The sequence below is a fragment of the Colletotrichum fioriniae genome (assembly GCF_027942845.1).
Source record: "Colletotrichum fioriniae strain IMI 355084 chromosome Unknown scaffold_4, whole genome shotgun sequence".
Taxonomy (NCBI): Eukaryota; Fungi; Ascomycota; class Sordariomycetes; order Glomerellales; family Glomerellaceae; genus Colletotrichum; species Colletotrichum fioriniae.
In genome coordinates, this window is record NW_027076840.1 from 1,916,798 (window position 1) to 1,932,540 (window position 15,743).

Sequence of the window (15,743 nt, forward strand, 5' to 3'; positions counted from 1 at the left end):
ATGGCTCGCATCCAGATCCCCATCGACGCCCTGACGAACCGTCTCGGCCTGCAGGAGCGCTTCAACAGCATGCGTTCCGGCGGTTTGAGCGGCCGCTTCGCCAACCTGCGTCCCGTTGGCGAGTTCTTCGACATGAAGCGCCTCTCCAAGCCCGCCAACTTTGGCGAGGTCCAGTCGCGATGGAACTACAACCTCTCCTACTTCTCCAGCAACTACAGTGTCGTCTTCTTGATGCTCAGCGTCTACGCTCTGCTGACCAACTGGCTGTTGCTGTTCGACATCATCTTTGTCATTGCGGGCATGTTCCTCATTGGCAAGCTTGACGGTCGTGATCTCGAGATTGGCTCTTTCAAGGCCACCACATCCCAACTGTGGACCGGTCTTCTCGTCATCTCTGTGCCCTTGGGCCTGTACGCGTCGCCTTTCGCGACGCTGCTTTGGCTCGTTGGTGCTTCTGGCGTGGTCATCCTCGGCCACGCTGCTTTTATGGACAAGCCTATCGATGAGGCTTTTTCCGGGGAGGCGGTCTAGATGGTCGGCCGCGAGCTCCCAAATTTGCGCCCCAGTGGGGAAGACCATCAAGGCGCGGGCGGAGGAAACAGGGAGCTGCGCAACAGGGGTCCTGGGAGGACGGGACGAGAGTTGTCGAGGAGCTAGAGGAGACGGAATTGGACAACTCGGATACACAAGGCGTTGGTTTGGTTTCGCGAGGGAAGCGGTTTGCAAGCGACCCGCTCCGCTTTACGGGTACAGATGTGAGTGACCAGACGACGGCATTGCGTAGAGGATACGACTACCAGCATTCGGACGAGGACGAGGACGAGGACGACAGCGAAGACGACAGCGAGGCCTCGGAAGAGGCTTCCTCGGAAGATGACGAAGAAGAGGAAGAGGAGATTGATTGGGATCAGCTGTCTCCGAGAGAGCGGGATGAGGCGCTCGCGCAAAGAGCCCTGGCCCGCATCCGACGCGCACAAGAACGGGGCAAACTCGAGGTCAACCTTAGCAAAGAAGAGATGGCCGCCCTAGAACGACGGAGGAAGCGTATTGAAAAGGAAGCACGCAAGCAGGAGCGTAAGCAGCGGCGCGAAAAGGAGCAGCGGTTCGCCATCCCACTGTCGCAATTCCAGCCAACATCCTCACGCAGAAGGTCGCCTACTTTGGCTTTGGAGGACGATCTACCGCGCCATCCGTCGCCTGGAACGTTCGCCAATGTCCAAGATGGTGGTGCAATGCCGCCCATGGGATACTTCCCGCCGCCCAACGCTTCGCGCACCCGCCCTAGATCAGCAACTTCCGCTTCGCAGCGACCGACGTCTCGAATCATGGGCGAGAGGGGCTCGTCGCCCTTCAACTATGCCTACGTTCAGGGGGCTCCAGGCCAGCGTTTGCCATCGGATAACATGTCGCCTGCTTCTTCGACCTCGTCTCTGCCAAAATCTCGAAATGGCGTCGACCCATTCCAGTTTCAGACTGAAGGTCCCGCCAGTGCCGCTCGACGTAACGTTTCGGGCTCCACCGACGGGCGCCGAGCATCCGTTGCACCTCCGACGGGTCGAGGCGGCCGGGCTCCGCGCGGGCCGCCACCTGAGGAGAGTAGCAGCGAAGAGAGCAGCGAGGCGAGCAGCGAGGAAAGCACCAGCGACGGCATCGGAAACGGTGCCCAGATTGTCCAGCCGCCGCAGCCTCCGCCGTCGGGTCCGACTACGCGAAGGGGTCGCAAGGAGGCCATTGCCGTGGAGGAGGCTGCTGCCCGTGAACCGGCACGTGAGGTTTCGCGGGGTAAGAAGTCTGCTAACCCGTCGCCGTCCAAGAGGAAGCCCACTGGTGGCCGGCGCAAGAAGAAGTAGTCGTTGGCTGCCGAGGGCTGGGTCAAATGTTGTTTACCGTGTCTGGTGCCGATAATAGAAACAATATTTCTTAATCAATTGATTGCTCGCCCAAGTACTGCATCCATCGTGCGTTCTATTCGTTTCCACGCACACGCGCTGGACAATTCTTTTTTAATAAAAAAAGGTCATAAATCGTATCTTGATATTTCTAAAGGTATATGTGTAAATGCGCCATGCACGCACGGTCTTAACGTGGCATACAATTTTTCCAAGGGCCTATTCCCAGGAAAATGCATGGGATAAACCAGAAGTAGTCAAAAAAATCCCGTAACCCAGAATGTAAACGCCCTCCAGACAAAAAAAATTGCTGAACAAGATGTCCACCCATACCAGTCATGATTCTTGCCCGATCCTCGTGAACCATGGCGTGGTTCAGACAAACATCTTGGCAACACCATTCATAAGCCCATCAGCCCAACCACCGGTGCCACCACCATCACGCTCAACACTCCTCCTCTCCCACGAATAATCCCCATCATAGCCCCTCTCAACATGCGCACGAGTAGCGGCACCACCGCCGAACCCGCCGCTCGCCATGCGGACCGCCTCGCCGACGAGGCCCATGGAGTCGCCCGAGGCGGCCTTGGCGCCGATGCCAATCATGCGTTCGATGCCCGGCGGGAGGCGGAGGCCGAAGCGGGCGAGGAGGGCGGTGAGGAAGCCGCCCGTGATGAGGGGCATGATGACGAGGGCGACGACCTTGTAGGGGTGCTTTTTGGCGTAGTAGACTAGGTCGCGCCAGAGGCGTTTGACTTGCTTGAGGGTCTTTTGGACGAAGCCATTTCGCGGGGAGCGTTTGTAGTACGAGGGGCGGCCTTGCGAATGTCATATTAGTTTTTTTGAGGTTTTGGGTCTTTGGGGGAAAAGCCAATTGAGTTTCTTGAGGGTAGAATAGCTGGATGAGGGGAGGCTGGGTTTGAGGATTCAATGGATAGACATACCACCGCCGAAGCCAAAGAATGACGAGCGCGAAGCATTGGGAATACCAAAGAAGGAGCCGCGCGACGCGTTGTTCTTCTTGTAGTCGTCGCCGCCAAAGATGGAGGCGGCGATGCTGGGTGCGCTGTGGCGCTTGCTGCGGGAGCGCGAGGAGGAGCGGGAGCGGGAACGGTGCTTGCTGCTGTGCTTTTTGGAGTGGTGGGAGGAGTGCCGGCGGGAGTGGGAGGAGCGGCCGGAAATGACGCTGCCCGTGGACAAGTCGAAGAAGCCCATTGTGATGTTGCGTGTGTGTGTGTGGCCTCTCTCGCGATGTCTTGCGGTGTAGGTGGTGGTGGGGGAGAGCTCTCTGTAGTGGGAGAGCTTCTTGCTGGGTATGGGTGGCTGAGGCTATCTGTACAGAGACTAGGTCCGGGATGTGAGGTCGTGGTGGTCGGATGAGGGAGGGACACAGCTGGGATCAAGCTGTGGGTGTAGTTGCGAGAGGCGAGCTCCTGTGGATGCTGAGGGATTGGGAGGTGGAGGAGGGGAGAGGTTTGTGTAAGGAGTGTGATTGAGTGGAAGTGAGAATGAAGAGTGAGAGTGAGAGTGAGAGTGAGAGACGGAGAGCTATCGAGACGTGGAGGTGGTGAGACGGTGCGGTGGAAACCCACAGACGCCAAACCAGTCCGGGGAGGGAAATAAAAAATAAAAAAACCCTTGTGCGAGGCTGGAGAATGCGACACTGCCTGGTTCGGGGAGTACGGTTTGCGGGATGGGATGTGGCGCGTTACACACGGAGACGAGTTTTACAGTCTCTGGGAGGGATTATCTTGTCTTGAGCCTTGAGGATGCGTTTGGGCAGAGCTGGCTATGCTGTCTTCGTAGCCTTATGACATGGGGTTTAATTGAACTGGATGGACTCGCCAGGGGAGCGATGTTGAAGCTCACGAACTGGTGGGAAGGTCGGAGGAGGGGGAGGGGGAATTGGTTCGTGCTTTTGATAGACGAGAGTCTAGAAAGACCAGGAGGCGAAGAATGGGGATAGATAGACGAGAGCGACGAGGGTACACCCTTGGTTTTGAGCTCTTGATGGAGTCCGTTTTGCTCGACAACTTCAGCCCAACCGTGGATATTTCCTTCACAACAACTTGAACCCGATCGTGGATCTTTCAGGTATTGTTGCCAGCTTGTCAACAGTCAGAAGTCTCAAGGGCCCAGGCCAGGCAATTCGTAGGCTCTCGCAACTATCTCGCGTGCGCAAGAACCAGGGTTCGTTTTCTTCACTGGATACGCAAATATGCAAGCGATTTCCGACGCAAGCAATTCGTTCGGCAAATGGCAAGATTTAGTGTGCGAACTGGGGGCTGAAAAGTCGTGAGTGGACGGGGAGCGGCGGAATGTGGGAATTCGCAACCAAATTTTTGGACTCCTCTGCGACTCGATGCGTGGCCCTGCGTGGGAGTGCCCGCTTCCGATGGATATAGAGAACAGGTCTGGCCAGGAGAGGAGCACAGGAAGCAAGTGTTGGTTTCTTTGGTTCGGCGAATGAGGGTGACTCTAGTTGTCTAGATGCTGAAGAGAAGTGGACGGTCTCCAGTTGTATGAGTCTATCAGAGCCTGAAAATGCGATGTCCAACGTCTCGATTGTAACGTATCAATTGTCTGTTGTTTTGAATTTTCATTCACCGCTGGTTCGTTGTCCTGTATGTGCCCTTTTCTGAGATGTATATGACTCCTTTCGTATTTTCAACCTGATCCCAATTGATTGCTTTTGGTCTCACATGTTGCTGGTACGTATCCGATGTGAAAGCGAAAGACCAAAAAATGAATGGCTGGGAATCGAGAAAACCGTCCGGACAGGGTTTCGCAGGGGCCCCCCTCCTCCTGTCTCTACCAAAGACGAAGCTAAAGGAGTCTTGGTGCTCGACTGTGACCGGGGTAGCCCAAACGCTAAACGACTTTGGGAATGGCATCTGTGGATGATCAGTTGCGGTCTGGTGGGGAGCATTGCGGTTGGGATGGGATGGGATTCTCAACTTTCTCCCTCCTCTAGGAACGAAATTCGACAAAGATTTGACCTCCTCAACAACGGAGGGTCCGAATTTGAACACCTCGTCGTTCATATCATACGTTCGGACCGAATCAATTCTATGTCTTGGTGTTGAATTTCGAGAAGAGAAGTCCTCGGAAATGTTTCCTCAGAGCTCCCGACGAAATGTTAGACATGTGGAAGTGGCACTTGCTTAGCCTTTGACAACGGGCGGTGCCTGACTTGAGTCTGAATCCACATCTCAACTGCAGGCACTGCTGTGTAAGATACATGTCAACCAAGGTAGGTTCAGAAATAAATTGATGTTCACAGAAGGAAGAGTTGAACTCTGCTCTCACCTGCATTGGGAGTCATGACTTGCCCTTAGTCCTTCTTTCACATTCATGTCAGTCGGACGTGGTATCTCCTACCTACCTTAGAGTGCTCACTTATTAACTGGGAAGGGATGCTTTAAGTTGCCCAAATCACGAAGAAGGTTCCATCCACGACTATATTACCAGGAGCTCCCTTTTGCTTTCCTTACGTATGAACACAGCAAGGCCAGTCTTGGTCGTAGGCTAGCCATAGCACAAGCGTCCATCAGCAGTTAATTTTCACGTTACCTTGAAGAATCACCAATTGCACTGGAGTATCACACTGCGGGCATAGAATTTGAGGTATCGTCTATGAAAACCATGGGAGCAAGCGACACCTCAGAGACAATAGCCTCACTAGGGTCCTGGAGCAACTCTTCCTTCGCCTCAAACATCTCGGAACGTAGCCGCCGTCGACATATCAAGCCACCAATATTCTGATAACTCACCCGAGCTTCTCAGAAACACATAAAAAGCAGACAAAAACGAGTTGATTCCTACCCCTCTCACTGGGCTGGACTACTTACCTACCTCAACAAGCCCAACTCTACCTCACTCCCGAGCTCATTCTCCAATTAAGCCAGCTCTTTGATTTCCAAAAGTCTCAAGACAAAGAAACGATGCGCTCGCCTTTCCTTATCCCTCTCCTCCTCGCCATCCCCTCTGCCCTGGCATCACCCTCACCCTGTCTCACGCCAACAATCCAATGTCCCCTCGTCTTCGACGGCCGCGTCCCCGTCACAGCGACGCCGCGGGACTTTGATACGTCTCTGGGCGGGGGGTGGAATCCGTATAATCCAGATTACGTAAAGGGGACGAACTTGTCTTGGTCGGATATTATCCTCCTGCCGGGCCCGGCTCCGGTCCCCACCCGGCCCGGGTCCCGGTCCTCCCGCTTTGATACCGCGGAGAAGAAGCGTTCTCTCGAGGTCACAATTTCCGACGCGAGTATTTTCATGAACCAACAAGGTTTTAGGCGCGCAGGGTTGTTGTTTTCGGGGGATGCGAATGAGGGGAGTCCTGCGGGGGAGGGCGTGAAGACGCTGCATTTTAGTGTGAGGTTGGATTTGGAGAGGCCGTTGAATTTGACGCATGAGTATCTTGTAAGTCTTCTTCGTTGCATGCCCGTCTTGCTATGGGGAACGTGAAGGCCAAGTTTTGAATGCAACTTTTGCTGGTATTGAAGCTGATAATTCTTTGGGAAAATGTAGAATGTCTGGCACGAGACGGCGGCGTACGATGCGAATCAGTTCAATTTCCAGACCGGCACCATCATCGGCCAGCCGGGGTTACCCAAAGACACGTTCAAGTTGTTGGATCGGGATAATAAGCTGCTCTGGTCGATGCCGATGGCGATGGATGGGTCGTGGCAGAACTTTGCGCTCACGTTGGACTTTTTGAACAAGTGAGTTGAGCCACTCTTACTCTTACTCTTTTTCGCTAATCCTCGAATGACTCACCAAACGTAATTTGGTGATTTGCGAAAAGACAAGGAATTTCTGGCTGACAATTTGCCTCCAAGTACAATTCAGATATGGTACTCTGCGGGCGACAACCCGCTCGCGAGACAAGGTGGTGCCGTCCCGGTTGACCTCGCCGGCGACGGGCAGTACCAGATTGGCATCTTGAAGAAGCCCACGGGTACCGATGACGTGGTGAACTCGGGGTATCAATCCAGCAACCTGAACGAGGGTCTGATTTACGGTGGGATATTCATCGAAGATAGCGCCGATGGTTGTGTGTCTATTTGAGAGATTGCTTGTCTCCAGGTTGTCCAAGGCTTCGGTTGCCATGAGCCCATCTCTATACTTCCAAGTCTAATGATGCACTTCCAAGTCCCTATCTGCAAATCTATAACCACCATCTCTGTATCGCACTTCGTAAATGGACCTGTAAGAATGCCAGAACTCTAATTCTACCCTCTTCTCACCGAGCACCTGGGAGGGTGTGTGTGACCCCCCAGAGAGGCTTATTCTTGCACATTCACGGCAGTAAAGCTCGCTTTTAACGGAGCGATGCTAATGACGCCATTAAGCGAAGCCCACAGGTCCTCACCCTCGGGACTCTCCTCAGCTTGCCGTTTAATATCACGAAGTTGCGGCGCCCACCGAAACTGATACGTACGCGACGACGATGCCGGCACCGACATCGCCAACTTCTTCTCAGGATCGGCAGCAGAGTCGTTGAGCACGGGAACAAACAAGCCCCCCGTGACCCATCTCCCCTCCGCGATCTTCGTCAACCTCACCGGCGCCTCACCGACGTCGGTGACCATGGGCATATTGACGCTATACACCTCCACCTGCGGGTGCCACTCCCTCACAAGCTCCTCCACGAGCTTCACAGCACGCACGCACGCCGCGCGGATGGTCGTCGCGGGTTGCGGGTCTTTACTCCCGAAGCTGAGGGCCACGGCGCGCCGCCCGCACTGCGCTGCTTCCAGGGCGCCGCCGACGGTGCCGCTGCTGAGTGCGTAGACGGTGCCGGCGTTGCGGCCGTGGTTGGGGCCCGAGAGGACGAGGTCAAAGTCTTGCGGGGAGAGGTTGGGTGTGTGGAAGAGGCCTAGTTGGGTGCAGCTTGCTGGGGGACCGTTTACGATGAGCCAGCGGTGGGTGCGGTCTTCGGTTTCAGCGCAGTCGGGGACGTTGCAGTCATCTGCAGAGAATGACGCTGGACATCTGCTCTCTGCGGTCAGGGTCTTACCGACGGCGTGGGCTTTACCGATCCACGAGAGCGGCTTGTCGGGGATGACCACGACGGTTGTGTGGCCCGCCTCGTTCAGGGCGGTGATGAGGGGTGCCAGGTAAGGCGAGACGGGGGACGGGGGACCGTCGTCGTTGACTACCTACGGACACGGAAGAGAGAGAGGCGTACTCATCAGCTTATTTGATGTCCCTGCCGTACGTTGTAACCATGTAAGCCGGGTATAACCCACGCATTGTGTGTGTGTGAGTGACCCGGCCTGGGGGAAGATCGTAGGCCAGTTTTATTTACCAAGAGCCGCATTGTCGCACGTCGGCGATGTCCTAAGGACAGAAAGACGAAAACAAAGAGATGGGAGTTGATATGCCGAGGTAGGTCAGGCAGCGATATATTGGCAAATCTGGCGCCGGTGCGTTTGGCTTTTTCTTGATGCCTCTTCTAGTGGTTTTGATGGGGTAGTGCCGTAGCCGTAGTGGTAAGCAGTGGGTAGATCCAAAGGCAGGCTGCCGCCGAGCCGCAGCAGTGACGGACGGAAGAATGCAGAAACAGGGATCAGAGAAAAAGAAGGCAACCGAGGGCCAAGATCAGGCTGCCCGGCTGTGGTTCCGCGGATGAGGCAGACGAACAAAAAAAACAACAAAAAAAAGGTGGTGTAAAGGAGAGTTTCCGGGACAGACTGTAGCTGGGCGAAGTATGACGCGCGCGCGCTTCGGTCACTCAAAAGAGGGAAAAATGAGAAAAGGGCTGTCTGGCTGGCTGGGTTATAAGAGACAACACCAAACGGGGGGTACAAGAAAAGTCCCGATGTTAGGTATGACTCTTACCTTGGTCCATGGGAGAAACCCACAGGGCTGATATTATCTGTGTTCACCTTACCTACACCACCTGGCCGGGAGTCAAGAAGGGTCTGTTTTGTGTCGTGTCCTGTCATGTGGCACGGTATTGACTTTGTCCGATACATCTGAGAAGAACTGAAAATTGGTGACCCCTCTTCTTCATCCATCCCGGTCCAGTTCTTGTCTTTCGGTTGACCCCGCCGACCACGGAGCACGGCAGCGCCGTATCGGATGGATCTACGAACGGGACCATGGTCGAGTGCACGAGAAGGGAAAGTCGAGGTAGATGAGGGTGGGATAATGCCTCCAATGTTCGGATCAAGACCAAAAGTCCACACACACCGTAAATGCGACTCAGAAGTACTGCGTAGCCATAGAACTTGGCACGCTTGTGGGCTTTTGGGAAATACTTGAACTTTGGGACGAGGCGTCCCGGGTCGGTGGTGCGCCTTGCAGTTTGCCCAACGTGAGCTTCGGCAGGCTCTCACCTCTCTCACCTCTCTCATCGCTCTCTCTCTCTCCATCTCTTGGTCCACCACCCACCCGCCCTGTCTGTATGGAGTATGGACTACGAGATGGTGTAGTGGAGAGGAAGTACTTACCTTACACCCTGCTTTGTACCCTGCCTATGTACCCTCCTCATGGACATACCCACCTTGCCATGTACGGATGGAGATGGAAACCAAACATTGGGGAGGAGGAAAGAAAGTGTCTAAATCATTGGACGAAATGTGTGCGAGAGAACCAAGAACCGGTGTAAGCCGCCATCTGCCGCCCTATATCGGAGCCCTGGAACTCCCTTCCCCGGCGCCAACTTCTGCTGTAACACACCGAAAGGTGTGCACGTTTCCCCTTGCCCAGGGGTCTGGTTGGTCCATCAAGTCCCCTGGGCTACACTAAGGAAAGCACCGCGCAGATGCCACAGCAGAGATAGAGAGAGAGAGAGAGAGGCGGAAGGGTACCAGAAGCTTTCCTCTCATCCGTTCCCACTCACACACACACACACCCTTCGTCAACCACATGCCAACGACACACGCAGACAGACAGACAGACAGACAGACAGACAGACAGACAGACAGACGGGCAGCTCCAATGAATCTAATCAAGGCCCAGCCAAGCAACAGCAGAGCCTCGTCTTGCCAACCCAGGCAAACAATACCTTATGAAGGGCCTCCCATCCCCTCCCCAGCCTGGTTGGGGCACTCACTTCCTCTTCTTGCCACACCTCTGGGCAAACTTACTCTAACACAGCCTTCTTGAAATAAAGTAGGCATTCATTAATCAAAGTCACCTTGACATTGGAAACTGGTATGGCACACTGGGATAACATCAAGAACAATACCCCATTCACATGGGCCGGGCAATCGGCCGACGACCCCTTCAGCCAACAACAATGGGCGGCAGCAGCAGCAGGTCATGATGGCTCTTCTGCTCAGCCCATCGGTCCCGCCGGTCTCCTCAGCACCGACGCTCCTAGGAATGATGAATCCTTGATCAAGTGAGTTGAAACATCATTTTCTCTTTTGCCCGAGACATAGTCATCGTCTGACAGTCATCCAGGGACTTTTACAACGAGCTTCAAGATGATATTCATCAAGCCGGCGTCTCCGGTCTGTCGTCCACTTGGCCGACTACCAACGCAGCTGTGGCAGACCAGAACGATCTTCCCTTCGACCTCGCCATTGGCAATGGCATAGACCTCGACGCCGCTAAACCTGCGTCGTCAGAGCTGGCCCGTACAAGCAGCCAGGCGAGCTCGTCCGGCGTCGATGAGGAGGAATCTGTCGTCTTCAGCCATGCCGGCGACTTTAGTAGCGGTCTTGGGTTCGATGATAGCTTTGGACGCGGCTTCTTTGGCAGCATCAACAGCCCGAGCACCACCTTCTCCGACGCGATCCTGTCTACGAACCATTCTCTGGAGAGCAGTCCTGTCGTGAATACTAGATGTCCGTATCTCAGTATGCAGGCAGAGAGTCCCGTTTCTGGCGCTTCATCGGCGACGGCGGCAAACACCCCGCAATCATCCGTACTCAGCGTCGACGATGCCTTCGCCGACATTGGGTTTGCTTCTGCAGATACGCCAAGAAGCGTCCCGGGCCCGCATGTCAGCGCCCTGTCGACGGGCTTGGCGAACCAGACTTCCTTTTCGGCCAGCTTGAGTCTGAGTCCTACGTCGCCATTCTATGATCGTTGGGATTCTGATGTTGGGGAGGGAAGAGTTGACGATTTTGACCATCTGATGTGGGATACTCCGTCGATTTCCGAAGGCTTTATTCCGTACAACGCGAACCAGTTAGGCCCGTCGTTAGTAGTCGTTCCTCCCGATATGCCCGACATTCACATGGGCGACTTTGGAGATGGTGCGACTCCCGACGCGCCGTCGTCCTCGCAGACGCATCCCATTGACTACTACCTCAATGAGATGTACACAGCTCCTCGATTGACTCAACCTCGGAGCGTCCCAAACACATCGGCGGCACAGAACCCTGCCGTGACCGCGGCTAGTGGTCTTCTGGCTCCGGGTATGATCCCGGGTAGAAGACTCAGGAGACGATCAGACCCGGTTCGTATGGACGCAGTCATCAGAGGACAGGTCACGAGACTTCAATCAGCCATGGGCAGCACCACTCCTGCATCGCAACGCAGAAGCCCCGTTCAACGTACCACGGCTCAATTCCTCTCTGTATCTGGCGCTTCTCACTTCCAGAGATTGCGGTCATCCGAGCCACCGCGGAGGTCAGGCGTGACAGAGCCAATGCCCATCGTGGCCCGTCCAAGAAGGTTGAGCAACAGCAGCAGTAGCAGATGCTCTGACACGCAAAGCCTCGTGGGCCGCCCTGGTCGATCAGGTCCGGCTCGAGGGCGCCGCCACGGTCCGATGGATCCCGTTTCTCGTGGACAGGCCAAGGAGACGCGGAACAAGAAGATGGTGTGCATTCGCTGCAAGCACTCCAAGCAAAAGGTAAGCAACCCTAGCCGGCAGTCCGTGGTGCTTTTTACTAACACGCAACCAGTGCAATCGAAGCGATGATTCCTTCCAGGGCTCTTGTACCGGATGTGACAAACACGGCGGCTCTCAAAGATGGCCAGGGCCCTGTGTCCGAGCCCATTTCGAGGATCTCATTCAAGCGGGAACGTGTAACTACATCTGTAAGTCCATCTTTGGTTTGGAACTCCGATATCTTCCACGTTAAGACTAACCATCATGCAGCACAACACGCCATCTATCACCCGACCCTCGACAACAAGACCCGCATCCGCAGAGAGCTCCCAAGACAAATCCAAATCGATAACCTCATCCACAGGGTAAACCGCGCGCGAAATCAGTTCAACTTACGCGTCCACCAAGACGGCCGCCCCATCTACGTCCTAGACCTTGACGCGTGCTACGAGTACCTTCACGGCCTCCGACAGCAAATGGACAGCAGCGAGTGCAGCTTCCAGGTCTTTATCGACCGAGAGATCCTACGCGTCGATCCCAAGACAGACGACTGGGAGCGCTGCATGACCCAGTTGACGACGTCGCGAGAGGACCCGCTCGCCTTACTCTGCCTCGTCAACAACATGCCCAGCCGCGCAGGCTTCTCGTATGTTTTCAAGCGGCAGTACACATCCATGGGCACACCCATGGAGCAGTCCCTGAATCCCGAGAACTCGCTCGAGGCGGAGAACCTCGTCCTCGCGGCCCAGCTTTCGAAGATCATGTGCCGCAAGCTCGAGGTCAAGGCCTACGGGAACCTGCAGCGCCTCCTGCACGAGTCGGGAAACATGGACGACGACAAGGTTCTACCGTTTCTGCAGAGGCTCGGTCGGATACTCCTGACGCTGCGCTGGCGACTATCGTGGTGGGCCGTGGTGCCCGGGGACGCTGCCGCGTACGACAAGGTGAACGATGACGTGAGAAAACAGGCTGTCCACGCGCGAGTACAGTCTCTGTGCCGAATCCTCTACTTTTACTACTGCTGCGTGCGGAGGAGGTTGCCGGTGTGGACGAATGTTGATGCGCTGAGGGGCATCCACTCGCGGTACCCGGACACCGAGGCTGAGATTTGGGATGACTTTCCTGGCAATGAGAGCCTCGAAGGGTTCGATGTGTGGATGGAGCGAGGTACGGGGCTGATTCGCGAAGCTGGGGTGTTGAGTCGATTGCGCGCGATGGGGTTGACTGCGTGAGAGAGAGTTTGTGCGAATTTAGCTTCTTCTTTTTCTGGGCGATTCGGGTCTCTTCCTCGTTCTTTTGGGATTCTCTTTTGGTCTTTGTTTTACGTGGCCTTGATTATGATCTTTTTTTTAGCGATGTAGGCGTTTGGAGGTTATTTGCTACAAATTCATGAAAGGGAGAAACAGCACACTCGTTGGAAGATGTTAGTTGGGATTTAAGGCGTTCTGTTTTGGGGACACTATATGAGATACCATAGAAGAAACGGGCGTGATTGGGAGGTATAGCAAGCGTCTGTCGTTTAGACGAATCCAATAATCTGCTTTCAATGCCATGTTTGAATTGCCCTTGTGAGGGATGTCTCCATGGGTGTGACATGATGAAGAAATGGATTGAAGATCGAGCCTGGCTCATTCTGGGCTTTGCTATCTGCTTAAATGTATGATACTCAAGTCTTCGATGAATTCACTCAAGTGAACCGGACTTATCTTGCAGCTCTGAGCGTACCATCGTTGCTATCGAATATGGACAGTGGGCACACTACTTCCACAACACACTTACACAGCACACTGCCCCCCATGCTGTGTACTTTTGAAGAATGTCAATTGAGCGAGAAGGTAAGTGTCGACCAATGTACCAAATCGAACCAGCTAGTTCCAGTCCGTATTAATGCAAAGTGAAAGAGATAATGCCAATTGCCCAGCAATGATGGAAACCGTCACGTGTGTCTCTGGCTGGAGTCATCGGTGCAGATACGAAATACGATCCGGGGGACTCAGCCCCGGCTGCGTCCAATGGTGAGCTTCGGTGGGGGTGCGCCGGGTGGGGCCGTGAATGGCCGCTTTGGCCGCTTGGCTTCATTGCCCCGGTGGTGATCGGCCTTGCACAGGATTGGGGTTGCTGGCCTCATAGTACCGTAGGTAGGTAGTCTTGATGAGGAGATGTAAGCTTGGGAATTGATCAAGTCGGATAATTGGATGGTTTGGATTTTTTTGTATAAGTATGGGCTTGTTGTCTTCATTTCTGTGGTTAACCTAGGTAGATTGTGAAGACGAACATCGTTTTTTTACAACATTCTCAAAGTATTCCAACACTGGGAAGAGACCATTGATGTCTAAACTTTCTGTACCTTGAGATCTTTGCCACATTTACCTTAAAGGCAACACTAAAGACAAACATTATGAATTTCATGGGCAGAAAGAGCGACGTCAAGCAAGAAGACGTGGCCAACATCCCGCCCGAGCTATCAGACCTACACTGCTTCACAGAAACAGGCGGCGTCATCACAACAAGTACGTCCCCATCTACCTACCTTGCCTTATACAACCCCCACATACACTCCCACGTGAATACACAGCGATGTTGACACTGGGGCAAGCAATGTTCGACATCCCCGGCTATCGCGTAACCCGCACCCTAGGCGCAGTCTACGGCCTCTCTGTGCGCTCGCGCAACATCGCCGCAAGCCTGGGCATGGTGATCAAGTCCTTTGCGGGCGGGGAGCTGCGGTGGTTCACGACGATGCTGTATAACTGCCGCAACGATGCGCTGGGCAGGGTCGTGAGCGAGTGTAAGCAGCGGGGCGGGAACGCGATTATTTGTCTGAGGTTTGATGCGTCGGATTTGGGTGGGTTCGCGCAGACTTGTGCGTATGGGACGGCGTGTGTTGTTGAGAAGGTTGAGGAGGGGATGGGGTTGCGCCGCAGCTTGGGGGGAAGTAGAGAGGATGTTTGGGTAGAGTAGAGTGAGAAGGAAAGGAAAGGAAAGGAAAGGAAAGGAAAGGAAAGGGAAGGGAAGGAAAGGGAAGGGGGGAGAGAAAGAATGAGGTGAGGTTGTCGTGGGGGTTGAGCTTGGCAGGGTGAGGTTTTTGTTTCATGGAGGCCTGCGGTAGCTGGGAGGAGTGAATTTTGATACCACTGCGTTGTAGTTGATGTTATTTTGAGAGGTAGCTGAATCGATCACTTTGACAAGTCAAACATGTTTGGACAGACAAGTATAGACTGCTCTTATAAGTGATACGGAGAACATTGAAACAATGATGGTCTGTTGTCGATGATCTGCAGTTGATGTCGTGATGCTCATGCATGGGCGAAGACCAGATGGACTGCAGATGAAGGTGAGATGAGAATGGAAGCAATGGTGGCCAGTGTCTGGCTGGGTGAAGAATATGCTCTCTCTCTCTCTCTCTCTCTCTCTCTCTCTAACTCGATTAAGATGAGAACATTGACCTGCCTTTAACGGAACGTTTGGCTTCCAGCCCAGTGCAGAAGGAAGAAACGGAGGTGCAGTATCATCTCACCTTAAAACAGCAGGGTCCCAATCCTGCGATAAGGCAAGATAAGGACGGCTTAGCTAAGACCTGCTGCATTCGAACAGTTACCTTAGACGAGACACCACACCCTGCTAACTGCCCCCGGCTAGCTCCGAAGAACCATTGAAACGGGCCAAGTCCACTTGCTGCCGCACTCCGCATCCGTCTCCCACAGCGGTGGTACTCGACATCCAGGCCACGTCCGCCAGGGGATCCGCCGCTAGACCCAAGCCAATGGATGCACCTGTGGACCACTGAGCACCCAAGGTCCCAGCTCCCCCCAAGTACCCAGACAGGTAGGCACTGAATGTGCTCTTTGTTCATTGACTCGCCTCCACGGCCACGGCCTCGGCCTCATCCACGTCCACTCCACGATCCTTCGCACCTACACAACTCTCCGACATTCCCCCTTCTCCTCCCTCACCTACGGGTGCTTCTCGTATCTTCTTCTGTGCTCGTCCTACCCTTCCGACGGCCCTCCTGCAACACCACACCAGATACGAACCCTCCGGTCCATGGGG

The 15,743-nt window shown here is 54.4% G+C and overlaps 5 protein-coding genes across 5 annotated transcripts; 3 read left to right on the forward strand and 2 right to left on the reverse strand.

Moving 5' to 3' along the window:
* Positions 1–1,850, forward strand: YIP3 (Prenylated Rab acceptor 1; the record flags this gene model as incomplete). Its single annotated transcript, XM_065757096.1, has 2 exons — positions 1–525; positions 618–1,850. 2 exons carry the CDS (start codon positions 1–3, stop codon positions 1,848–1,850), a joined length of 1,758 nt encoding a protein of 585 aa, XP_065614309.1.
* Positions 1,851–2,264: 414 nt separating this feature from the next.
* Positions 2,265–3,104, reverse strand: N0V96_004360 (uncharacterized protein; the record flags this gene model as incomplete). The annotated part of the gene is made up of 2 exons (XM_053188427.1): positions 2,265–2,707; positions 2,834–3,104. The coding sequence occupies 2 exons, from the start codon at positions 3,102–3,104 to the stop codon at positions 2,265–2,267; spliced, it is 714 nt and encodes a 237-aa protein (XP_053054389.1).
* Positions 3,105–7,182: 4,078 nt separating this feature from the next.
* On the reverse strand, positions 7,183–8,152 carry PBY1 (putative tubulin--tyrosine ligase pby1; the record flags this gene model as incomplete). Its single annotated transcript, XM_065757097.1, has 2 exons — positions 7,183–8,054; positions 8,149–8,152. 2 exons carry the CDS (start codon positions 8,150–8,152, stop codon positions 7,183–7,185), a joined length of 876 nt encoding a protein of 291 aa, XP_065614310.1.
* Positions 8,153–10,062: 1,910 nt separating this feature from the next.
* N0V96_004362 (uncharacterized protein) lies at positions 10,063–12,925 on the forward strand (the record flags this gene model as incomplete). The annotated part of the gene is made up of 4 exons (XM_065757098.1): positions 10,063–10,250; positions 10,313–11,286; positions 11,460–11,550; positions 11,767–12,925. The coding sequence occupies 4 exons, from the start codon at positions 10,063–10,065 to the stop codon at positions 12,923–12,925; spliced, it is 2,412 nt and encodes an 803-aa protein (XP_065614311.1).
* Positions 12,926–14,091: 1,166 nt separating this feature from the next.
* On the forward strand, positions 14,092–14,654 carry N0V96_004363 (uncharacterized protein; the record flags this gene model as incomplete). Its single annotated transcript, XM_053188430.2, has 2 exons — positions 14,092–14,203; positions 14,290–14,654. The coding sequence occupies 2 exons, from the start codon at positions 14,092–14,094 to the stop codon at positions 14,652–14,654; spliced, it is 477 nt and encodes a 158-aa protein (XP_053054392.2).
* Between the last annotated feature and the right edge of the window lie 1,089 nt (positions 14,655–15,743).